General features: G+C 41.1%; 1 protein-coding gene across 1 annotated transcript; it reads right to left on the minus strand.

Moving 5' to 3' along the window:
* Positions 1-440: 440 nt before the first annotated feature.
* lsm14b (LSM family member 14B) lies at positions 441-24,122 on the minus strand. Its single transcript, XM_052031710.1, is given in 11 exon segments — positions 441-2,132; positions 7,236-7,405; positions 8,592-8,760; positions 9,411-9,572; positions 10,699-10,779; positions 11,036-11,194; positions 17,437-17,572; positions 18,345-18,370; positions 18,373-18,438; positions 18,441-18,497; positions 23,974-24,122. Coding segments are annotated over 10 exon segments (1,143 nt in total). The 5' UTR covers positions 24,095-24,122; the 3' UTR covers positions 441-2,132; positions 7,236-7,239.
* Positions 24,123-25,972: the final 1,850 nt, after the last annotated feature.

Here is a 25,972-nt window from a genome sequence, read left to right on the forward strand (position 1 = left end):
GACAAGAAGTGCCATTTCTGGAAGTCAAAAAAATTTTGAACTCCTCTCCCAAGATTCAGTAATTAACTTCCATTGCAGTCTATTCAACAGGGGCTCTAATTATACTGTCAGGCAGAGTTAATTTGTTCAGAAGGCAGAAGAGTTAATATTGGTATGGGCCTGGAGTTGTACTCATGCTAATTTCCTACTTTAATGGGTATTAGTGAACCAGTTCTATTACAACACTAAAGCCATCAGCACCTGCAACATGGATGATATCCAACAGAAAGTGGGTCTTATCTCATTATAGTACAAATAGAACATCTCTATTCCACTAATCTGCAATAGAAAATGTTGCTCTTGTTTCCTACCCCTCAAGGACATGTACAATCAGGGACACTGAAAAGTAAATCACACCAGGTTAAGCACAGTAAAGTCATTAAAAATAAGATACAAGAACACTCTTTGCTTGTCCTTTATTAAATTACTGGGAAACTTGCCAGTGTTAAAGTGTATTTCACACAATTTATTGCTACAAGAGTGCAGTTACCATGGCTTTGAGACATTGTAATGTCAGTCTTCAAAAAGTGTGCACAACAACAGGCTTGCATACAATTAATCAACCAAAGGCAGTGATCTTCCACCAAAGGCAGTGATCTCTTCCTAGATCAACAAGTGCCAAATTGTTTTAAATGAAAAAAAAATATACAACATATTCAAACACCTACCAGTATCTGAACATTCAAAATGTTAGCTTTGTACAGACCACTGCTGCACATGAACTTTTCAAAATAACTATTTAGTCTGCACACTGCAGTGAACATCCAGAAGAGTTTCATATCTGGTATTCCATGCAATTCTTGGTACTTATAGCATGGAAATAAAGAGCTCAAATGTTTCACAGAAATACAAGTCCAGCACATTCATAAATTGGATGTTTGCCAGACAAAAACTATACATATGCACATGCTACATCCCAGGAAATTTAAGAATCAAATCGATGCCCCTGGAGAAAATTCTTCTTAGTTGGCTTCTATTAGCATTACAACCAACTTCATTCTACAGAAACACTGCAGCTTGTAATGAAGGCTTCTTGTTGAGTCCATTGAGAATATTTACACCATCTAACTGGCATTCATGTCCAAATGGATTTCAAATTGGTGTTCATTTACAGCATTTTATAGTGGTACAACATAATTAGATTCCAGGAAACCAACATCCTTAAGCAGCCTCAGATGCAAATTCAGCTCCTTTATTAATGAATCCACAATCTACCAGAAACGGATTAAATCTACATAAATTGAAGTAATCAAGTTTAGCACTGTATAAGCACAAAGTCAGCTGACCTACAACATCTCCAGGAATCAGAAGGTACCAATACAAAATACAGTATCAGAAATGCAAGATCAAATGAAGTCATTTCAGCCTTGCAAATGAGGGTACACTGAAAAGCAGTTCCAAACTTTGTAAACTAAATTTCAAATGCACTTGAAAATAAGCTATTGTTTACACTTCTTCATATTACATGAATATAGCAAAGTTTTAAACTGTGAAAGCTTCAAAAACAAAAATAAACATGAAGTTACCCAATTCCAAGTGCATACAAGTATGATAACCTTATGCCAAATCTGCTTACTATTATTCATTATACCCTCATTCATGCTCATTACAGACACAAGTCTTACACTTCAGTACCATATGGAGTTGGTGTCAATCTGCATGGGTGATAAATGGTTTAGAATCTTAAGATACAAGTTGCTTTTTCATGGTGAGAGAGGGCTGGTGTCAATCCTGACCATATGCAGCAACAACAGTTATAACATGGAACTTTGTTCAAAATAATAAATTAAGCTTTCCTTGCACAACTGTGTAAACAAGCCAGTTTCACACAATTACTCTTTCACCTGCTGTTAAACAGTTAACCCAAAATAAATACATTCATCTCCTCCTGCATAAAGGAGCTCAGATCAATACGAAATCTTAATTGACAGGATACCAGAAGTAGTAGTTTGCAACTAGCTTGCCAGTTACTCCTTTGGGCTTATTTAAACAAAATGTATTCCCATTAGTTCACAAGTAACATCTGTAGTGCCATTTTTGTGCATTTACACACACACACACAGACCCAAAAAACCCACTCTTCTCAGCAGTTTCTGAAATACAAAAAAAAAGAGCAAATTAGTCCAATGCAGATACAACAGTACCATGTTTTCAGCTATGCATCAAGTTCAGCAAAATCTACTTTAAATAAAATACAAAAAGGACTACTGAGAAAACTATATGCTCTGCATTTGTATGTAGTTTATCTATTTCACAAATGAAAAGCCAAATACTCTAAGATACAATTTGGTGATGCCATTGAAACTTCAAATGATCTTAGTAATCAATGTTTACCCTGACATAAAATACAGCCAAGTAAATCTCCTTTACTCTCATCTCAAAGTAATTTTTAGGTGAGCAGCAGACTCAAAAAATAACTTAATCACAAGTATTCACAAAAAGTTAAAACACTAAAGCAAAGAGATTGAAGAACAAGAATATTTAATATGCTTTTTAAATAAATGGCCATTGCTCAATTCTGTGGATTAAATTTTATAGCTTGACTACTGGACACATTCTAGCAGAACCCCCCAGGCCTGACAGAATGTTCAGTATATAAAACAAATAATCCTGCCAGTCTATAAATATACATTGCTCTGTGAAGAATTAATCAACAAATTGACCATCTAAGCCATGAGAAAAGGTGCACCAAGGCTCATTGCCATTGAACAATGCTAGCTGTTCAATATTTACAAAAGTTCCTAATATTCATTTCATGAGCATTCAAAAGTTTAAAACTAAATTAAGATTTAATAACATAATTTTGATACAGCAGGCTAAGAAGTGGCTTCCTGATAGTTTTAAATGTCCTCCTCCTTTTACGTAGAGAATCTAGGTACTGTCACACTCATGTAGTCTGGATTCCTAGCTATTTCATGAACATGCCTAACATTTAGTGCATAAGACACCTCATATTTCCAAACACCTATGAACTATGATAGACTATGCCTTCATCAATTTTGTTTAGGTACTTATGTAATTTCTATATCAGTCCCTCAACAATCAATAAAAAAAGTACATTAAAAAGTTTTACATTTAGCAGAAGTTATTTTTGTGTTAAAGCTTTCTTGCAATTCCTGACCTTTCATTTATATCTTGCTCTGTTAATATTCTACAAAACCATTCCCACAACTCTAATGCAAATAGTCACTGTTCATGTATTTCTAAACTCAATTCACCAAGGACTCCTACAGTTAGAGAAATCCTCATCCTTCCAATCTCACTTGGGCTTGAATCTGGGTCCAACAGAAACCCATCAATACTTACAAGCTGGGATGAAAGACCAATGCTTCTGAAACACCCAGTATTTCCACAATATCTAATGACCCAGATTATAGGGCAATATTAAAATAACTACTAACAATCTCCTTCAAGTTTAATTGCAACATTAAAGTTTTCCCTTTTAGTAATTCATCTTCAATCAGCTCAAAAAAGTGGAACAAATGTAATTGTTAGTACCAATGATGCAAAACTTAGCAGGGCTCCAAGACTATAACATTATCTGGCACCTATAAACCTCAACCAATCCAGAAGACAGCATCAAGCCATTGCAAAACAGAAATAAAGCCAACATTGGTAGGTCAGCATCTGGTAGGTAATGATTTCCCACCACGTTAAGGCAAGGTAAGCAAGTAGTAAAACCATAACAAATTCCTACATCATGGAGATCACTTCTAACATGCTGGACAGCACCAACTGATACATGTGTTTCACATTGCCAATGTTAATCCTCTCATTCCCATCTTCACTAGGTAGATCACTTTTTACTCATCCACAAAGTGATATTATATAGTGTAATATGTATTCACAAACTATGTACACAATTTCAGATAATTTATTGTCTGAAACTCCATTACCCCAATTAGAAATCTGTGCAGGAGGAACTTGCTAGATTCTGGAAGGAGTAGATTGACAGTGGAGATAGATGGGTCTATTTACTTATCATGACCATTGATCACAGCTGTACACCTGCTATCATGGGCATCAGATCAAGTCACTTGAGTTGAAGGATTGCATTTGAAAGCACTGCATTATCATCAGGTGGTGATGCAATCCTGAAGCCACTCAAACTCTTGGCTGCACCCAAGACCATCAGAGGACAGGTTGACTCAAGAGGGTCCAAGAAGCCATTGCCACACCAGAAGCAAGAGATACAGTTTTAACAAGAACATTGAGAATGAAGGAAAAAAAATTGTTCTATTATCTAGGAAGGCAAGCCAAAAGGTACACCAAGGGAAGATGGTGTGCAGTCAGGCAATTCTGTGGAAGTGCTATGATTGCTGTACAGACAGTGATATACTGGCACTATTACAGATCATATAAAAAAGCTGCTTGGCTTGCACTGTCAGATGAGAAAAGCAAACAAATAGATGATTTTCCAAGAGGATAAAATTCAGAAGATGGTCAAAGTATGCAATGTTTGCATGTACAAAGACAGGTGATTCAACAATGTTGATTTAAGAGCTGTAGTAGAATTGCACAATAACATATGAAAGGTGTGTAGCTAGATGTGCAAGATGTGAGCATTAATGAATGTATTTCCCACAATATTAAAATAAGCATTTTTGGAAACTGGGAATTGGCAATTTTGATCATTTGAATGCCCACCAGCAAGATCTACAGATGTGTTCACATTGCTACAAGGAAGCTAGTATGGAAAAAAACTGCCACACAACGGATGGAAGATGCCCACAGTGGAATAACAGTGTAGGACACCAGGTAATGGAAAGGAGATAGTAAAGGGCACAGTCCAAGAGAGCCAAAAATGTAGTTCGGGGAGACTCCTGAAGCAACAGTCTTTAATGGGTGGTTCAAACTTAGGATACAGCAGACTTACCTTTAGGTGATGTGTCCTTTCACAGTCCTCAAGTAGCAAACAATTCAGAAAAAGACCAATTTGTTTAAATGATACAGGACAGCTAGTTCATTGTCATGTCAGGCCAACAGTTGTAGTAATTCACTAGTCATATGAAAGGTGAAAAACAGCAGACAGGTACTGCAGCAAGGCAATTTCTATCAGGCTGCTGCATGCAGTTGCAGTGGACGAGTCTGCACTGGTTGTGGTAAAGGATGAAGAGTCTATGAGCCTTCTGTTCATGGAGCTGCTAAATGGCCTGAACCAGGTTCAGACTGAGCTAGATACCTAGGCAGAGGGTTGGGTTGCTACATAGTAATGATTTAAATGCTTGATGATCTTGTACATGATGTTATCTCAAGTCTGGATGTACTGATGTTAGCTCAATACACTGCAACTGAGGTGCTTCTGAGAGAGACTGAGAACAGTGGATGGCCTTGTGTATTGTAAACATTCAGAGAGAATGGGGCAGAGGCCCAACTTAAAAAAGGGTCAGTGATAAAAAGAAACACTTTCAGGTGTTCACAAGAAGCCATATTCGGAGTTGTAATGTGAAACAATGTGCTTGAAGGCGAGAAGATGGGAAGGATTCATAACGACTTTAACCAACATTTAAGATAGTTGGGAATAGCTGGGAGACCATGTGTAATTACTGCCATAGCTAAAATTGACATTGAATGCACAATATACAGTATCCATGATTAAGTACAGCTAAAGTAATTTTTAGAACCAGATGCATTAGCTGTGAAGTTCATGGGAGAAGCCATTTTTCGGTTTCTTGGTGTCGGGGCACATACTGTTGAATTATGTCTAGTGTTAGGGTTGAGGGGATTAGAAAGTAGATGTTTAGCTAAATTTATGGCTGGTGACCCTGCATGTTTAGCATTTTTGTACAATTTTACATTTTATAATTAATTGAAAATATAATAGTTAATGTCATGAGTTCTGTTACTTATAGGAGAAAGCAGTATGGTAGATGACATTAACTATAGGGGGTATGACTTAGTCTAGCATAGCAATACTAATAAAGGAACATTGATTTAAGGTCCAATCCATTACTAAATAACAATGCAAAGAATATGAAGAACCAAAGATGTGACAGGTATAAAAGATTTTAGAAAGTAAATAAGAATTTACTTAGTAAATTTACTGATTTGTAATCGCAAATGCACCAGATCAGAATCTTTGCTTTAATCTTTTCAGAGGAAGGAAAAATTGAAAATATTTAAATAGTGAAAGCATTTTTCATCATATTTTAAGTTGCAATGCAAGCCATCTATTATAAACACGTGGCTTCAATTCATAGCATGCATGAGTAAACATCTTGGAAGATGGGTTTTAAATCTTAGAACAGTTACACATCTTTTCACAATGGACCCCATTTTTTTTTGTTTTAAATTAAGTCCAATATACAATACCAGAACAAGAAAGTGTTCAGCAAAAGTAAATTCCCTGTTCATCCTGTTATTACTCTTCAAGATAATGCAGTTAGTTGACCCAGCCTAAAATCTACATGCTTCAAAAAAAGTGAACAGTAAAAAATTCAGTATGGCATAATGAAAACCAAAACAAAAAAAAAAGGACAAGCAGGTCAGATGGCATCTTTGCAGAAGGAAACCATTGACATTGACTTTTCATTAGATCCAACTGTTCCCTGTTATAAACATGTTTTTTTTAAAAAAAAGGTGCTGAGAACAGGAAGGGGAGAAGACAAAAAGAGAAGATTTATAAAAAAGGTGGAAGTCAAGAAACAAAAAAGGGAAATGGTGCAAGGTGACAAAGATCCAGGAGGTGTAAATGCAGTATTACCTGAAATTACCCAAAACTGCTGATCTCAGTGCTAAGTTCTAGTGTCTTCTCTAGTATAGGGTCTACACTGCCCATTTCAAATTGCTCAAAAATATTTACTAAATAAAGAAAATAAAAAATACAAATGCTGAAAATCTGAAAACAAACCCAGAAAATGTTGGAAATAGTCAGCAGGCCAGATAGCATCTGTGGAAAGAGTCCCATTCTCCCCCTCTCACCTTCTCTACAATGCACGTTTTCTCTTTCTCAATTTGACAAAGAGTCTGACCTGAAAAGTCAACTCTCGTTTTGCTTTCCACAAATGGTGCCTGACCAGTTGAGTGTTTCCTCCAGCATTTTCTGTTTTTATTTTATATATGAAAATATAATTGCACTTAGAAACAGCTATAACATTAAGGATCATTAATTAATGGGTAATTAACTTCTGTACATCATGTTCAGCCCAAGTTTCCTCTAACAACAAAAGGTATCAAAGCTGGTGCTGCTACTATACCTTCTTAAACCCTGCTGCCACCACTATTTCTTGGCATTGAAGAAGTTCTCCTCCCACCTCCACGGCCTCTTCCACCGCGGAAGCCTCCACGGAAACCACGTCCATGAAGGAATTTAGCAGAGATCCCAAATGTTTCCGTATTAAGCTTTCTTTCTTCAGCCCATGTACGCCTGTTGTAAGTTGGGGAGATAAAAGGAAAGCAGTCAGTGAAGTTGGGAACAGTGCAGTTGAGAAAACATAATTAGCCAACAAATTGGAATGTTTAAACAAAGAAAAACACAATAAAACTGATATTTTTGGGCAAAGCTTTCAACCTTGTGACCCAGCCCTGCACAGCCTGCTTCTAACTTCCTGCCCGAGATCCAGAAGTGGAATGATCCAGACACACTCATTGTCACAAACTATTCTTGACTCAAACTTATTTCTTCCTATCTTGACTCCATCCTTTCTCCCCAGGTTCAGTTTCTTTCCACTTACATTAGTGCCACTTCAGATGCTTCTACCATTTTGACAGTTTCCAGTTTCCTGGCCCAACTGGTTCATCTTCACCTTGATATGCAATCCTTCTATCCCTTCATCCCACATCAGCAGAGCGAGGGCCTTCCATTTCTTCCTTGAACAGAGCCAAGTTCCCCACCACTAACATACTTGCCTGGCTGAACATAGCAAACCTCTCCAACACCACTCAGTTTCTCCAGGTCAAGGTGAAACTATGAGCATTTGCATGGGCCCAAGCTACTCCTGTCTTTTTGTGGGATGAATAGAAATGGACTTTATTTCAGTTCTACTCAGGCCCATTTAACTCTTTCCAGTACATCAATGACTGCATTGATGCTCCTTCTGCACCCAAACTCAACTGAGTTTCTCTAGTATTTGCTGTTTTTATTCATATTTTCATTCTGTAACATCTAATTCTGCTCTTGCTTCAGCTCATATGCTGCCAAAATCGTATTCCAAAGCACTCCCTTATTCTAGCCTCAAATCTGCAATCCAAAAACTCTGGTAATATTTCAACCAAAATGCTGTTTAGCCAAGACATCTGTGGTCGCTAATTTACATTATTCTCTGGGTAAGCACTCAAATTTTTAAGATTCCCCCAACCCCATCTGGTTCTATCTGCCCTTCATCTCCTGATTCCCTTAATATCTTAACTGCAAATTTAGAAGTTATTCAAATTTGGGATCTCCATAAGATAACAAAGGAAAACATGAAAATTCAAACTTTTAAACTAGCTGTAAATGTTTAATAGTGGGAAACAGCACATTTTAAAAAGCAAGCTTGTATCATTGGAAATTGAATAGGTGCACAAAGAATTTACTCATTCCAGATTATCACGTTAAACTGCACAAGCTTTACCTTGTCTTTGGCTCGGTAGAAATATTATCAAAGAATGATTTTGTTTTATCGTAGTAACAGTTGGGTCCAAGAGATGGCTCTTCCTTATTTCCTTCAGTATTTAGTGATTCAACAATTGAATCTCCTTTCTCTTCTTGGTGACCAACATCTCCTTTATGTACAATATCATCTAAGAAGTTAAAGGTACTTCATTATATGTTGTTAAAATTGCAACTGCATGCAAATAATTATCCCATGATAGGTACCCTTCAGACCACATGCAATCCCATTCAGCATCAATGCAGGAAACTGTACCCAAACAACATCTGCCAGCTCTTAAAATTTTGGGTTTTGCTGGTTTACTTGAATGTTTCCTCACTAGTGCCACTGATTTAATCAGTACACAAATCTCAATCCAAATTCTTGTGGAAAGTCTACTGCTCAAAATTGGAAGACCAGAACATTGACTTAAATGGGTCTAAATTTTATGCCTCGTCCCCTGCTATACTGCATGTCCAAACCGCAAGTTGGTCACTTTTGTAGCTGAAACACAGAACTTTGGGTAGTCCAAGTGTGCATTAAATCAGGAAACATCCACTATGGATTGACTGCAGAAAACAAGAACATTTTAATACTTGGGAAGCATGGTCTATTACTATCACATGGTCACACATTCTACAATGGATCAAGGTTAAGCATCTCTTCCTTACGGACAAGACAAATGGTAAAGGGCTGCCTTATCATTACCACCCATAAGATACTATTGAATATTTCAAAAAACAAATTGCCAGTGCAAAGTAACTTCAGCTCAGATCAATTTTATATGCAGCAATAAAGTACCTTTTATTTTCAGTTTGTTTTGGAACTCCTTTTCAAACTCCTCCTTATTAAACTGTGCATTTGCACTTTCAAAATCAAAGTCGCCTTCAAACTTCACTGTTGCTTCTTTATTATTTCCAGAAAAATTTTGTCCTCTTCCACGGTTTCTGACTCTTCTATTGCCTGAAATGAAGTTACTTTCCTTGTATTACAATAATAAGATATTTTGAAGTAACAGTTGAGGGAAACAGCTTAAACAATCAAAGGCAAATTAATCTTTACATTCACATTCGAAATCAGCTGTGACTGAGTTCTTCGCAGAAGTGGCACTAAGAGTACCTGACACGATGGCAGCAACAGCAAGAATTCAAAAAGGTCATCATGCATGGCTTCTTCAGCAACTTCCTTCAGAAGCTGCAACAGGCTTTTGAAATATACAAGTTTTGAAATTAGGGTAGAAACATCCTTATTAAAGAATCAATTGCCAGATAAGCTTTAGTTGCATAAATTCCAATTTATTTTGTCTGAAGAATTGTTAGATATCCAAAGTCTAAAATGCCAGATAACTTTGCTGACCCTGATGCTCTTCCAATATCTTGCACACTGGATACAAGATATTCAGTCTAAAACCCATTTAATAAAATCTCAAATTTGTACAAACAGCAGAGACCTCCCCCAGCTCAAAAATACAGAATACTGAAGTCAAATCAGAGATAATATTTTCTAAATAAGGTACTTTGCTTTAAAGTTTACATCTATTTCTAAGCAGCAGCTTTAGATTTGCTTCTGCATTTTGCAGTGTAATAAATGTCAAAGATTTATCCAATTGTTTGTGGCTGAGCACTAGCCAGATACAAGATAATCAACTCGACTCACCAGTAGTCTCCGGAGCTAACTTATACACACAGAATACAGAAGCTAACTTTTTTTTAAGTAAGTGACTTTGTGTTGCTTTTATTTATAAACACATTTTGATTTATAATAAAATGCACCAATAGATTTAAATTTTGATCAGAGCCACACAAACAAGCAGCATATCTATAGTCATGAAAAATCAAAGTTACATTCATAAACTGAATATTAAGCAAAGCCCATTAAAATTGTGGTTGCAGTTTGGCTCATGTTAGCATTGGTCTCAAACCAAGCAGCTTCTGTGGCAGTGTACATACAATTTCCACAAAATTAATTGTTTTTCTTCACTGTATATTAGATCAGTTTTTTTTCCAGCTCTGGTTTCACCATCTCAAGAGTGGCTGCTCTACAAAGCAGTCACATGAAAAGCCTAACAGTGGATTAACAAAATATTCACCTGACCGTCTCCTTTGAGGTTGAGGCTTTTTATTCTCATCATTCACTTGAGCTCGATTTTGCGTTAGAGGCGGTGGGACAACTGGGGAAGGAAGGAGGATACAATTCACTACCCATTACTATTCCTCAACTTAAAACAGTTGACATATACAGCACCATATTAATGCCTGCCCTCAAACTTTGAGCTAAAAACTGACAGATGGCATCAGATTCAATAAGGGAAAAAAGCAAATCAATAAACTGCAATCTCCATTTTACATTATGCAATGTAGTATGTAGCTTTTTCACTAAGACAAGAATTTGATGTGACCAGTAGTGCAAATCTGAAACTCTCCTACCTTTCCTTTGCTCCAGACCGACAGGTTGCTGATTTATACTGGTAGGGATTTTATCCTGCTGCAGGTTCTTCTGGTTAAGGCCCTCTGTGGGACTTGTTTGCACACCTTGTTCCACCATAGGACTTTGTCTTGACGGCAAAAATGGAAAACTAGTAGCTGCTAAATGGAGAAATTTACTTCAGCAACTACAAAGAGAAATTGAGCATAACCTACAAGTCTGCATGCATTGGAGGAGATTCTTATAAACAAAAAGATATAAGAGCAATTACTAGTCAGCAGCAACGTAGGAGTGGCAAAATGATCATTGGTTAGTTAACTGATTTTAAAGAAGTGCACTAAAGGTATGAATGCACAATCATTTCATCAATTATTGGGCTTGCACCAGAATAAAAAGTTTACGATATTTTTTCTGAAAATTATTGTTAAGATGTACTCCATTTACAAATTATACTAGATCAAATAACATCACAACAGGTACAGTGAACCAAGCAGCTGAAATTTTATGATGTGGTGCTATCCATAAACTGACATTGCAGGTCCTCCACACAACCATTGTACTCATCTCTACAGCTAGTTTATTGTACTTCAGTCATAACAAGTGACATTTTTGAGATGACAGGACAGACTGTTTTAAAGATCAAGCTTCTTAACATTTTCCTATTATTTTGCTAGAACAGCCAAGGTGTCTTAATCAGATAGTAAACAAAGCAGCCATTTTGAAATCAATTCTTTTCATATAACAATTCTGATGAAATGTCATTAATCTGAATATTGATAGCTGGGAGATGTCAGCGATGAATTGCCAGCATTCATGGCCACCCCTGCCAACCACATGCACAGTTGGGACTTCCACACAATTACAGAAGTTTCCAACTTACTGCCTGTGTTCCTGACTGCTCCGATTCAGAACTTGGAGTCCAATGGCAGGCATGATCTTGCTGGATCACCCATCACTTACACTGGGAATCTGCTCTCAAAACTCTTGCCAGGTTAGATCTGGTGCAGAATCCATAAGCCCATTCATTTGGATAACTTCATGGCTATGAGGAAGAACTGCTTTATTTAATTGTTTCCCTTAATGCTTTAGTTATTTAGGTGATTGAGAGATTGTGAGGTAACTTCAAAAAGTATTGAATAATTTGAATGTATTTTGATGTCTGCGACAAAAGGATTAAAAAAAATTGGTAAGGCCCTCACGCCCTTGCAGTCCTGGTCCTAGTCCTGAATTTACTATCAACAACTGCGCAATTTTCAGCTGAGAAGTGCTTTCACCAAATTTCAAGCTATTTACTCTTGTGCGCCCCCCCACCCACCCCCAAATATCGTTGCCTATCTGGAGAAATTCTAGCATTTACTTCAGATTTCCAGGATCCAAAGTACCTCTGCCTTCATATGTGCTGTTTCAATAGTTAACCCTTCATCATAAGTGGCTGCAAATCTCAAATTATTTTGGTTCCTTTACTTCATCTATACATGAAGAGGCTCATGGCCAAACAACAAGATTGAATTATCCATTCAGCTGCCTCTGTCATTTTACATCCTTCCCCTGGAAGGATAGGGAAACTGATGGACCCTTCAAACATTCTCTCCCTTGCTCTAGCATCTACTTGGTATCAAAAACATCGGTCCCACACATAATGCCGACAGCCAGCTCTATACCACCACCTCTCTCAGCCCTCCACTGTTGAAGTGTCCACACTGCTTGTTCAGCATTCTGTACTGGACGAGACAATTTTCCAAACATATATCAAGACCAAAGCCATCATTTTGACTGTACTATAGACCGATCCTAACCACCAATTCCACTCCTGCCTCAGCAATTCTGTTCAAACAGGCAGATACAAGGATAGCCCAGCAACATGGAAGTCTTAAATATATTCAGTATGTGCACCTCAGTCATAAGGTGTCGACACAGGCTCATGATGCAAGGTTAGAGCCGAGTGATACCCAGTGAGAGAGAAACTTACTGAAGGAGGTGCAATGGATAGCCCTGGATCAAAAAGGAATCGATGGGGAGAAAGAAAAGGAACATTTAGAGCAATGTTTGAACAGGCTGCAATTACTAAATGCTGTTGAATACCTAGCCTAACTGGCACCTAGAGTAATAGCCAAGGGTATCCAAATCTGAAGAACATGTGACTGTTGCATAATTTTTGACAATGAACTCAAGGATAGCAAAATTTGCATTGACAGCATTGTTCAGCTGGAACAAAATCTCATCTGCTGACGAGGCAGAGATTCTTCAGAGAACCAAGTTTAAAATGTTACAAGTGTAAGAGTCCTTTAACAGGTCTTCAATATCAGCTGAGTAGAGCCAGGTCACTACATATGATTAGAATCACAGCATTACAAGAGATTAAACCATCTCAAACAATAATTTGAAACAGATTCAACAGGCCAGATAGCATCTGAGGAAAACAGATAGATGAACTTACATCAAAGCACTCTGAAAATGGAGCAACAAACAATCTGCTGGAGGAGCTCAGCAGGTTGAGCAGTATGAGAGAGGAAAAAGGGTTGTTGACATCATTTCAGACCTGATGCAGAGTTTTGACCCGAAACATCAACAATTCCTTTTCCCCACCACAAATGCTGCTTGACTCAGTTCTTCCAGCAGATTGTTTGTTGCTCCAGATTCCAACATTTGCAGACTCATACATCTCCAGTCTGAAAACAGGGTTCTTCAATATACTAAATTTTATTCGCATGTTAAAGAGTGATAGAACAGAGTAACCAATCTGGTTGGAAACACATTTGTGGCATTTTTGCTAAATTTATCAACTTCCATTTTAAAACAAGTTTGCAATACCAGTTAGTTCCAACTCCTTTGCACTGAAATGTTTAGCAGTGAATAATTAACAGAACAATCCAGAGCCTTGGTTTTAAACTAAATTAGCCACCAAAATTTGGTTCAATTAATATAGTTGGTAACAAACTTTCCGACTGTATTTCACCCCCACCCAACAAAACTGTACAGAATGATTTTGAAAATCCAGAAGATCCTTCAAATGCCAACAGCTAATTTTGTGGATGTGGATCAGGAAGATACTTTAGATTGCTTAAACAATTGACCAATCAAAGGAAGCAAATGTAAAGAACCTGAATATTTGATCCTCCTTAAATCAGAAGCAGAAAACCCAAAAGAACTGCTCAGATTCCAACCTTAACTGTAACAACAGCTCTAACGACAACAAGGTGTAAAAACAGATTTTCATTTTGGAATAGTAAAGCACCGACAGAACATCAGCTTGAAACTAGCCATCACTGAAGTTCTCTGACATTCCATTCAATTACAACAGTTAAGTCAGACAATAATGTCACAGATGAAGTCTCTGTGGCCATTCCTTGTACTATAAACAAGATCCAAGCACAAACAACTATGTGCATCCTGGAGATGGTTAGCCAGGTCAGTCAACTGAAATCAATTGTTTCACATGATCCTAAACAATGACCCATTTATTACCAACATCTGGTTATTCAGAAATCTAATGGATCAGTTTTCATAAAAACACTAATTGTCTCAAAGCAGCTTCAAGAACCTGATGACAATTTAGTTAAGCAGGAAAGGCAATAAAAAGTAGTAACTGCCACTGTACATCAAAATTTCTAGAAGAAACACTTGAATTTGGAAGAGCAGCCAACTTCGTAATGGGATAAATTTGATGTTAGAACAGATACCTGCTGTGGACCCCAATTCTTAACACTGAATAGACAAGCTCAATTATTCCACACTGCTCCAGCAACATTAGTACCAAAAACCTTCAAACCATGCATCATTTAGTTTCTAGGTTACAGCTCTTCACCTATATATATGAAACTGGAATTTACATTTAGTTTTTAGTAATGCATATACAAGATGACTTCATGTTTGCAAAGTCAACTATTCACAATTATATGTCCCACCCAGGACGTAGTGTTTCTCTCCCACCCTCACCCCCCCCCGCCCCACACACAATAAATGTAAGCAGGTAAGCTAGTAGACCACTTATTAAAAATCTTACAACATAAAATCAGTAACAAAATTACATGGAGCTTCCAAAATAGAAACAGGCCAAAGTCTCGGAACACTAGGGATGAAACGAGCTATTCAAGTCAGTAGTTAGGTGTTTATGCACTAAATCATTTACTTTCTGCCCAGTACAATGGCATCTATAGGATAGAACCAACTGCATCTCAGAATATGGTAGCAGCACAGGAACCAAATCAACATGGTGGATTATACATGCCCAACACATATTGATAATGCAAATTTCATTATTTAAAATTAAAAAGGAAATCTCAGTTAAAAAAAAGCACAGACAGCAGTTTTAAGTGTAATAAAACTAAAAAGTATAAGAAATTGCTGAAGTACTACAAGAGGATCATATTTGTCCAAATTGGAGAGCCACGTGTACCCCTTATCATACTCTGCCTGCAAGCCAAAATGTTAGTGGTTGGTTTACAAAGATGAAAAAAACTGAAAGAAATCACAAAGCATCATTAAAATATTGCAAAACATCAGTAACAAAATCCCTGAACACCAGGGATGAGACAAGCAAATCGCCAGTTAGGTACTTGTGCACCAACAAGAATGTAATATTAACAATTTACAAGAATGCACCATTATAGAAAGTTTGGACATCATTTATATGTTAAAAGTCAATAAAAAAAAACAGATTAGCCAAGTCTGATACAGTCAATTAGGAATAAATGAAATCCACCTGGACTGCTGTTTTGGAATTCTATATGTACGATGAGCTTGTCTCTTATCATATTTACAAATGAGATAAAAAGGCTTCAGTAAAAAATTCCAAACAAAGTACCACATGCTGGACAAAGGCGCATTTCAAAATTAGGCAAGACAGAAAATCAACTACCTGGCATAATAACAAACAACCTTAAGCAGACTACAGACAGACGTTACCCTGAGAAATCAGTGGCTTTTCTGCAAAGGTGCTGGATCAGGTGGTATTTCAAGCTCTGTAAAGGCTGGTTGAGGTGAGGGAGGACTATCAGTACTGGACTGAGAAACAGTTGTGATTTGAGTGGGTGTTGAACATCCTGTTAGAGTGCAGGAAAGAGAAAAAGGGAACCAGAGGATCAATGCTGCCAACTTTTATGAAAATTATCTACAAATTCTATAAAGGTACTTCACAATAACTTTGTTAGACATTCAGTGACTGTCAAAAGTAATATCAAAAAATCCCATCAGTATATATTACATACTATGTGGGGCAAATATCAGAATAAAGAGGTAGAGAAGTGAAAGATAGCCAAGGTGAAAAACCCAACAGTAAACTAAGAAGAATTTACCACCAGAACCTAATTTCCAACAGCAAACTAATTCAAAAAGATGGATGGATGAGTGGAATAGGGTTATTGTTGATGTCACAAAGTAGTCAAAATTCCATACAGTCTTTTTCCGAAGATCCAGGACAAAATACTCTGGCATAGGATGAAGAATATTGCAGTACTCAGCTTTATTGTAAATCAAACCTCCCAACATTTGACTGCAAGTAATCAAACTTGTACACATCATAGTTGTATGTTAATTCAGTGTTAAAACAAGAAATAACTTCCCATCATGGACTTCTTAACTCAAAGCTTCTCTGGAAACCAAGTCTACAGATGAAGTCTAGTTTAAGATTCTCATCCACAGAGAAACACCTAAGGTGCTACTGCTAGGAAGCTTTAGAAAAACCAGATCTCTATACAGACATGCAATAATTGAAGGGGCTCAACTATTTCAGCTTTAAAAATATTAATTTGTCAAACAGTGAAGAATATCACTATGTTTTGCAAACACAACACAATTCAACACAGTAGTCAACAAGCAATGCCATGAGCAATATTTGAAGAGGGAGATTATGTACACACAATGTTACAGCCATAAATTCAAATCTATGTCTTCAGGCATTTAATTCAAGGTTTGCCCACTGGAAGTTGAAGAAAAATCTAGTAAATTACTTCACTGCAACTAGATTCCGCACATTATTTAACAAATTAAAAATAAAGAGATTATTAATCACTGGGGACAAATGATTGCACCTTGGATCTGGCAAGCTGTGGGGCAATACACTACCACTATTTGGTTTGGTTGACATTGGATTCAACTAAAGCTACAGTTGAAAGTTACACTGTACATTCAAAAATGCTTTACAGGTTACGAGCATTAAAAAAAACAGATATTCTCCCCTAAAATAGCAGGACTTTGTAGTTAATCAGAATCAGATTTATTATCATTGACATACGTCGTGAAATTTGTTATTTTGCAGCAGCAGTACAGTGCAAGACAAAGACATAAAAATTACTATAAGTTACAAAAATAGTGCAAAAGAGGTTCTGGGATTCATACAGTAATATCAATTTTTAAAAATACAGCATACAAATTATGTAGCAGACTGAGCAAACAGTACACTGACCTAAGCCCACAGAGGCACCATACTGTTGTCCAACCAAGGATCCTCCAGCAAATTGGCTATATGGAGTCATACTACGGAAAGGACTGTACGACGTGGGAGGTTGAAATGAAGCATTTGACGAAGTGCTCAATGAAGACTAGAAGAAAAAAAATGTTACATCATTGCTGATACTATTAGTGGTAGTGGTACACTGCTTTAAAGAACACATTAGGCATAATGCAATGTCCTACCATATCATTTATCTTGTATACATACAGCCTTTCACATGAAAGGAAAGTTAGCAAAGCAATGTGAAAAATTCAAGAACCACACAACTTATTCTAACTAATATTTTCCATCCACATCTCTCAAGACAACAAATAGGTAAAGTTAAATATGCAAACCACTATGGTGCCCATTCAGTGATTTTATTCACCATTATATCCACTGTTCCTTCTGTAAGTTTCTGAACCAACATATCACAACATCATTTTAAGACCAGACTTTAAAAAAACCCACTAAACTGGTTAATTTTTATGCTCCCAAACTGAGGAAGGAGATCTGGTGACTTAGTTACTTTATTGTATGACCAACACCAAACACAAGTGGCTGACTTGAATCAAAAGGAAGGATTCATTCAGGTGATGCCTGAAGAATTCATCACCAATGAAAGTAGAAGATGGATCAGTTGAAAGGCAATAAAATTGCTTTGGATGAGTCATTAACTTAAAAAGGAAAAGCATTGTGTAAAATAGAAATTTCTGCTGCTCCCCTCACACATCCAATTAATGCACATTGCATTACTAAAATATTTTAGTGAACCATGGACAACAATTAAGGCTTGTTCAAATTATTTACTAGAAAGACTTGGTACATCAATAATGCTTCACAATCATAGATTAATTTTATTAAAATCTTAAGATATTCACCTGTACAATGGCAGGATCCTGGGTTGAGGCTTTGGAGGTTCACACACAGTAATATCTTTGATATCACTACCTCGAAAGATAATATATTCATAGATTCATCTCTTAGGGCAATGGGTCTGTCTGTTGGCCGGTCTTCTGTACCAAATGATCGCACTACCAAAAAACAATTAAAATATCATGCACGGGAAATAATTAAACAATCCTATATGGATCACAAAAGCACCAGCTTAAACATGAAGCCACACTTGAATCAGTGAGAAATAACTTACCAGTTAGCGAACAGCATTACTTTATTCATTAGCCACAACATAAAGGCAATATTTGACTAAGATCAGATATAGTCTTTTCTGTAGGGAAGATTAAATGGCAGGATGCAAGATAATATTCCATAATTATTACAATTACAAGATTTACTGTATTTTCTCAGTGCAATTTCTGAAATAAATGAGCTGATAGCCAGATTCCAACCCTGTGCCAACACCTCCTCTCTAATGCAATACTCAAGAATATATCAGCTCCACTGTTGTTCTTGTATAGATTGGTCTTAACAGACTCCTCAGCTCGGGAATGACTAGGCACAGACAATAAATGTCAGCATTCACATCTCATGAACAATATAAAACCAGGTAGGTTAACAAATTAGGCAGAAATAAAACTGTATTTAATACTGCCTTAGAACATTACAGCACAGGAAGACATTCTTTGGCCCACAATGCCAATATAAATCAATCTTATCTGCCCACATGTTCTACATCCCTTCATTGCCTGTTTATGTACCTAAATGCCTTAACTGTTGCTATTGCATCTGCTTCCACCACCTCCCCAGGCACCTAGTTAAAAAAAAAACTTGCCTTGTGAATCTCCTTTAAATTTTCCCCCTCACCTTAAAGTTCTGAGATTTCCATCCTGAGAAAAAACTGACTACCTACGTCTCCCATAATTTTATACACTTCCAGCAGGTCATCCTTTAGCCTCCGACACTCTAGAGAAAACAATCCAAGTTCATAGCTGACACCGTCTAATCCAGGCAACATCCTGGTGAACCTTTTCTGCACCCTCTCCAAAGCCTCCACATCCTTCCTGTAACAGTGACCAGAACTGCATACAGAACTCCAAATGTGACCGAACCAAAGTTTTATACAGCTGCAACATAGCTTACCAACTTATATACTTAATGTGCCGACTGATAAAGGCAAGTATACGGTATGTCTTCTTTACCACCCTATCTACCCATTATATCCGATTTCTGGTCATTTGTTTTTGATTTGTGTTAACCAATCAACAGCTTGTGGACAACAATTTGTCTATAAGCACCAGTTTAGATGTAGGGTGCTAGATCAAGATTTTCTGGCTGCAAGTTGCATTCTTCTCCAAAAGCAAATAAATCCACACTGCAACTTTGCATATTATAAATACTTTGATCCATTACATTCTCCACAAATCTATAAACATGCCAGAATTCTATGGTGTGTTGTAAGGATTCCAAAAGGAATAAATTAACCAGTGAAATGCATATTGAAAAACTAGAAGTAATCTCAAAAAAAATTCATAGTTACAACTGCTGCAAAAGTATCCAAGTAAAAGCAATAGGCTTTGTGCAAGATTATTTATCCATTAGTACTAGTTAGTATATTAGGATTAAATCAGATAGTGGGCAGTGTCAAATTAGCTGCAAATCAAAAGAATGGACAATTCTCAACACTAAAATCAGTGACAACCCTTGTATAAAAATAAGATATTCTCATCTCATTCCACTATGTGATCTACCCCATTTTCCCAGCTCTCTTAAGACCAGGAGGTGAGGTAGGAGATAGCATAACATATCTTTGTAGTGCCCTTTCCTAGTTTGAAAAAAATATATTTTGACGAGGAAATTGATGCTCACTGAATTACTTGAGCAGCAATTATAAACCACCTTCAGTTTTTTTTGAATTATATGCATAATTCACTGTTGCGATTTAAGTTAAATTTTGCAACATACAAGTTAGCATGCAATGAATTATGCCTTTAAGGCTATATTCTAAATACAAACCAAATTTCAAATTGGGCACTGTTAAAGGCAAAAACGTCTCAAAATTAACCATGGTCACTTGTGAAAGCAAACAATGACCTAAAATTGTTTCAGTGTTTTAATGAACAATTCAGATTTTCCTAACAAAAGCAAAATGGCTTTGTTTTCAGAATGGTGGAAATAACTCAGGTTAGGAAGCATCATCTTTCAAGATCAACCTGGAACATTAACCTAGATTCTCCCCCGACAAATACTGCCTGAGCCAAGTATTTTCTGCTTTTATTTCAGATTTTCTTTAGCCTCTTAAAGCAAAAATTTTTTAACCTTCTTAGAAGGATCAAAGTTTAAAATAATATTTGAATAACCTCCAGAAAGCCACAGATCTGGTTTGCATCATAAATATCAGCAACTTGGTAACAAACTTGATGATCCCATTTGCAGACAGCAAGAGACCAACCAAGAATGGCATTAAGAATAATTTAGTCTCTTTGAACAATAAGGAACAACTAAATTGATCCAAATACATCCAAATATAAATAATACAAGCTACAAAATATGCAGAGGAAGACTTTATTGGCAGACGGTGGAGAACTAAAAAAGTCAAAAAATTGTTTCATTAAAAGAAACAAAAACAGGGTTTAACCAGAAAAAAATGCAGAGGAGAGACACTTCATGTTCACAGGGGTACAGGCCATAGTTACTAAAAACACAAGCTAGTGGGAACGGGGGCGTTAGGAAGAAGGGGAAGGAGGTAGAGCCAGCTGGGGGAGGTGGGAGGAAGCCTGCCTGAAGGGATAGGGATGGGGGTGGGGTGGGGTGGAGAAAGAAGAGCCTGCCTGAAAGGAGGGGGGGGGGGGAGAGAGAGAGAGAGGAGCCTGCCTGAAAAAAAGGGAGGGGGGGAAGAGAGAGAAGAGCCTGCCTGAAAAAAAGGGAGGGGGGGGAAGAGAGAGAAGAGCCTGCCTGAAAAAAAGGGAGGGGGGGAAGAGAGAGAAGAGCCTGCCTGAAAAAAGGGGAGGGGAGGGGAGGGGAGGGGAGGGGAGGAAAAGAGCATGACTGAAGGGGGGGTGGGGGGGACAGAAGAGCCTGCAATGGAGGGGGAGGGGGAGGGCCTGCCTGCCTGAAAGGGGGGTGGGGGGGGGGGTTGCGGGAGAAGAGTGCCTGAAAGGGGAGGGGGGTGGGGGGGGGAGAGAGAAGAGCCTGCCTGAAAGGGGAGGGGGTGGGGGGGGAGAGAGAAGAGCCTGCCGGAAGGAGGGGTGTGGGGGGGGGGGGGGTTAGAGGAGAGCCTGCCTGAAGGAGGGGGGTGGGGGGGGTTAGAGGAGAGCCTGCCTGAAGGAGGGGGTGGGGGGAGGGGGAAGAGGAGAGCCTGCCTGAAGGAGGGGGTGGGGGGAGGGGGAAGAGGAGAGCCTGCCTGAAGGAGGGGGTGGGGGGAGGGGGAAGAGGAGAGCCTGCCTGAAGGAGGGGGGTGGGGGTGGGGGAGGGGGGGAAGAGGAGAGCCTGCCTGAAGGAGGGGGGTGGAGGAGGGGGGGAAGAGGAGAGCCTGCCTGAAGGAGGGGGGTGGGGGAGGGGGGGGGAAGAGGAGAGCCTGCCTGAAGGAGGGGGGTGGGGGAGGGGGGGAAGAGGAGAGCCTGCCTGAAGGAGGGGGGGGGGGGGGGGGGGGGGGAAGAGGAGAGCCTGCCTGAAGGAGGGGGGTGGGGGAGGGGGGGGAAGAGGAGAGCCTGCCTGAAGGAGGGGGGGGGAAGAGAGAAGAGCCTGCCTGGAGGGGGGGTGGGAAGAGAGAAGAGCCTGCCTGGAGGGGGGGTGGGGGGGGGAAGAGAGAAGAGCCTGCCTGAAGGAGGGGGCTGGGGGAAGAGTCTGCCTGAAGGAGGGCAGTGGGGGGGGGGGGGGAGAAGAGGAGAGCCTGCCTGAAGGAGGGGGGGGGGGAGGGGGGAGGGGGGGGGGAGGGGGGGAGGGGGGGGGGAGGGGGGGGGGAGGGGGGAGGGGGGGGAGGGGGGAGGGGGGGGGAAGAGGAGAGCCTGCCTGAAGGAGGGGGGTGGGGGAGGGGGGTGGGGGAGGGGGGGGGAAGAGGAGAGCCTGCCTGAAGGAGGGGGGTGGGGGAGGGGGGGGAAGAGGAGAGCCTGCCTGAAGGAGGGGGGTGGGGGAGGGGGGGGGGGAAGAGGAGAGCCTGCCTGAAGGAGGGGGGTGGGGGAGGGGGGGGAGAGGAGAGCCTGCCTGAAGGAGGGGGGTGGGGGAGGGGGGGGGAAGAGGAGAGCCTGCCTGAAGGAGGGGGGGTGGGGGACGGGGGGGGAAGAGGAGAGCCTGCCTGAAGGAGGGGGTGGGGGAGGGGGGGGAAGAGGAGAGCCTGCCTGAAGGAGGGGGGTGGGGAGGGGGGGGGGGGAAGAGGAGAGCCTGCCTGAAGGAGGGGGGTGGGGGAGGGGGGGGAGAGGAGAGCCTGCCTGAAGGAGGGGGGTGGGGGAGGGGGGGGGAAGAGGAGAGCCTGCCTGAAGGAGGGGGGTGGGGGACGGGGGGGGGAAGAGGAGAGCCTGCCTGAAGGAGGGGGGTGGGGGAGGGGGGGGGAAGAGGAGAGCCTGCCTGAAGGAGGGGGGTGGGGGAGGGGGGGGAAGAGGAGAGCCTGCCTGAAGGAGGGGGGTGGGGGAGGGGGGGAAGAGGAGAGCCTGCCTGAAGGAGGGGGGTGGGGGAGGGGGGTGGGGGAGGGGGGGGAAGAGGAGAGCCTGCCTGAAGGAGGGGGGTGGGGGAGGGGGGGAAGAGGAGAGCCTGCCTGAAGGAGGGGGGGGGGGGGAAGAGGAGAGCCTGCCTGAAGGAGGGGGGGGGGGGGAAGAGGAGAGCCTGCCTGAAGGAGGGGGGGGGGGGGAAAGAGAGAAGAGCCTGCCTGGAGGGGGGGTGGGGGGGGAAGAGAGAAGAGCCTGCCTGGAGGGGGGGTGGGGAAGAGAAGAGCCTGCCTGAAGGAGGGGGGTGGGGGGGAAAGAGAAGAGCCTGCCTGAAGGAGGGGGGTGGGGGGGGGAAAGAGAAGAGCCTGCCTGAAGGAGGGGGGTGGGGGGGGGAAAGAGAAGAGCCTGCCTGAAGGAGGGGGGGGGGGGGGGGGAAAGAGAAGAGCCTGCCTGAAGGAGGGGGGTGGGGGGGGGAAAGAGAAGAGCCTGCCTGAAGGAGGGGGGTGGGGGGGGGAAAGAGAAGAGCCTGCCTGAAGGAGGGGGTGGGGGGGGGAAAGAGAAGAGCCTGCCTGAAGGAGGGGGGTGGGGGGGGGGAAAGAGAAGAGCCTGCCTGAAGGAGGGGGGTGGGGGGGGGAAAGAGAAGAGCCTGCCTGAAGGAGGGGGGTGGGGGGGGAAAGAGAAGAGCCTGCCTGAAGGAGGGGGGTGGGGGGGGAAAGAGAAGAGCCTGCCTGAAGGAGGGGGGTCGGGGGGGGAAAGAGAAGAGCCTGCCTGAAGGAGGGGGGCGGGGGGTGAAGAGAAGAGCCTGCCTGAAGGAGGGGGGCGGGGGGGGGGAGAAGAGAAGAGCCTGCCTGAAGGAGGGGGGTGGGGGGTGGTAGAAAGACTGCGGGAGCGGTGCGAATGGGTGTCACCCTGTGGTGGCCGTGTTTTCCAGGGCGGCAGGCACAGCCCCTGGCTCCCCCCCTCCTCCCCTTACCCTTGGCCAGCGCCACGGTCGAGTTGTCCGTGTCGATCGTGTACAAAATGCCCTCGTAGCGGATCTGCGCCTTGGAGATGAGGCTGATCTTGCTGCCGATGTACGGCGTCCCGCCGCTCATGGTGACGGGTCTGAGGGGGGCGGGGGGGGTGGGGAAATGCTGGCTGGCTCCTTTATCGCCCTCGGTCTTCCTCCGCCGCTCTTCCTCCTGTGGCCGAACCGCACGGAATAACAAGGGAAACCTCTCGCTTCCGTCCGTAGCCGCACAAACCCCAAATGCCTCCTCCTCCCCCCGCCTCGCGTCGCTTAAATATGGCGTGCGGACACCGTCACCTCGCGGCGCGCCCCTCCCGCCGCTACCGCCCCCTGCAGCTCGCCGCTCCGTCACTGCAAGCGTCAGGCTGAAGATGTGCAACAGGTGACGGGTGTGCACTGCTGCTTATAATAAGGTGTTTTTATTAGTCACATGTACATCAAAACACACAGTGAAATGCATCTTTGCATTGTGTTTTGGGGGCAGCCCACAAGTGTCGTTATGCTTCCGGCGCCAACATAGCGTGCCCACAACTTCCTAACCTGTACGTCTTTGGAATGTGGGAGGAAACTGGAGCACCTGGAGGAAAACTGCGCAGACACGGGGAGAACATACAAACTCCTTACAGACAACGGCTGGAATTGAATCCGGGTTGCTGGCGCTGTATAGCGTTACGCTAACCGTTACACTACCGTGCCTGCCTGAGCAGGCTCTGGAATTGGAATGGGTTTATTATTGTCACATGTGCCGAGGCACAGTGAAGAGCTTGTCTTGCATACCGTTCATAAGGATAAATTCATTATGTGGTGCATTGAGGTAAAATAATAACAATACAGAATAAAGTGTAACAGCTGCAGAGAAAGTGCAGTGCAGGTAGACAATAAAGTGCAAGGTCATATCGAGGTAGATTTTGACTTGAGCTTGGAGTCCAAATCCTTTTTTTTCAGATAACTCTGACATTTTTAAACCCTGGTCATATGAAGTCACTTTTCATTTTAATCAGCTCTCCTTGCTTATCATCCATTTGCCAAGATATCATCTGGAAGTCCAGGCTGTGTTTCTCCAAGCATAAGGCATCCAAGTTTTATTAATCCAATAAAGAGAGTATCCTTCTTTGCATGATTTATAATACAAGGAATAGATTACTCCCCAAAATATCTTTTAAGTAGCCTTGTACACAATTACAAAATTGTGAATGGCGTAATGAAGATAGTGAGAAACCTTTCCCCTTAGCTGAGATTTCTATGACCAGAAGGCATACATTTACAGTCAGGGGGTAGGAATTTAAGGAGGGATTTGAGGAAGAATTTTTTCATGCAGAAGGGTGGGGTGCAGAGCAGTGGAAGCATGTACTCTCATAAAATTTTAAGTGTTTAGCCAAGTACTTGAAATATCACAGCATAGAAGGCTATGGGCCCAGCGTTGGGGAAACGTGATTAGTATAAATAGGTACTTTATGGGGAGGGTAGATACAGTGGGTGAAAGGGTCTGTTTCTGTGTCAAATTATGCTATGGGTAATTTGTCCTTTAACATGGTGATAGTTCTCTTCAATTATACTTTGCTTTCCTAAAAAAAATACTTTGGAAATGCCAACAGCAAAGTTAAACTAAGATGTTTGATTGATTGTGTGTGTGTGCGTGTGCGTGGGGGGGGGTGTTTGACTATACAAAAGATGAACTTTTATTTTAAATTAATATCCATTAAAAAGTAGTTAATGGATTCAGCAATAAAGTGTCAGAGGTTTAGAACTCCCAGAATATACTGTATTATATCTATTTTTCATAATGGATCAAATAGCAATATTTCAGTAGCTGATTTATAGAGGGTCCTTGTTACAAACTTATTTCCAGTTACCTAGATAATTCGACAAGTAAAAAATCACTTCAAATTGGTCAGGGCATGAGGTCTGCTTTGGTATTGTGTGCCTGTTAAGTAAAGTTAAATTCAGAAAGTAAGCAATTGAT

This window comes from Pristis pectinata, chromosome 16, assembly GCF_009764475.1.
Source record: "Pristis pectinata isolate sPriPec2 chromosome 16, sPriPec2.1.pri, whole genome shotgun sequence".
In the NCBI taxonomy this organism is placed as follows: Eukaryota; Metazoa; Chordata; class Chondrichthyes; order Rhinopristiformes; family Pristidae; genus Pristis; species Pristis pectinata.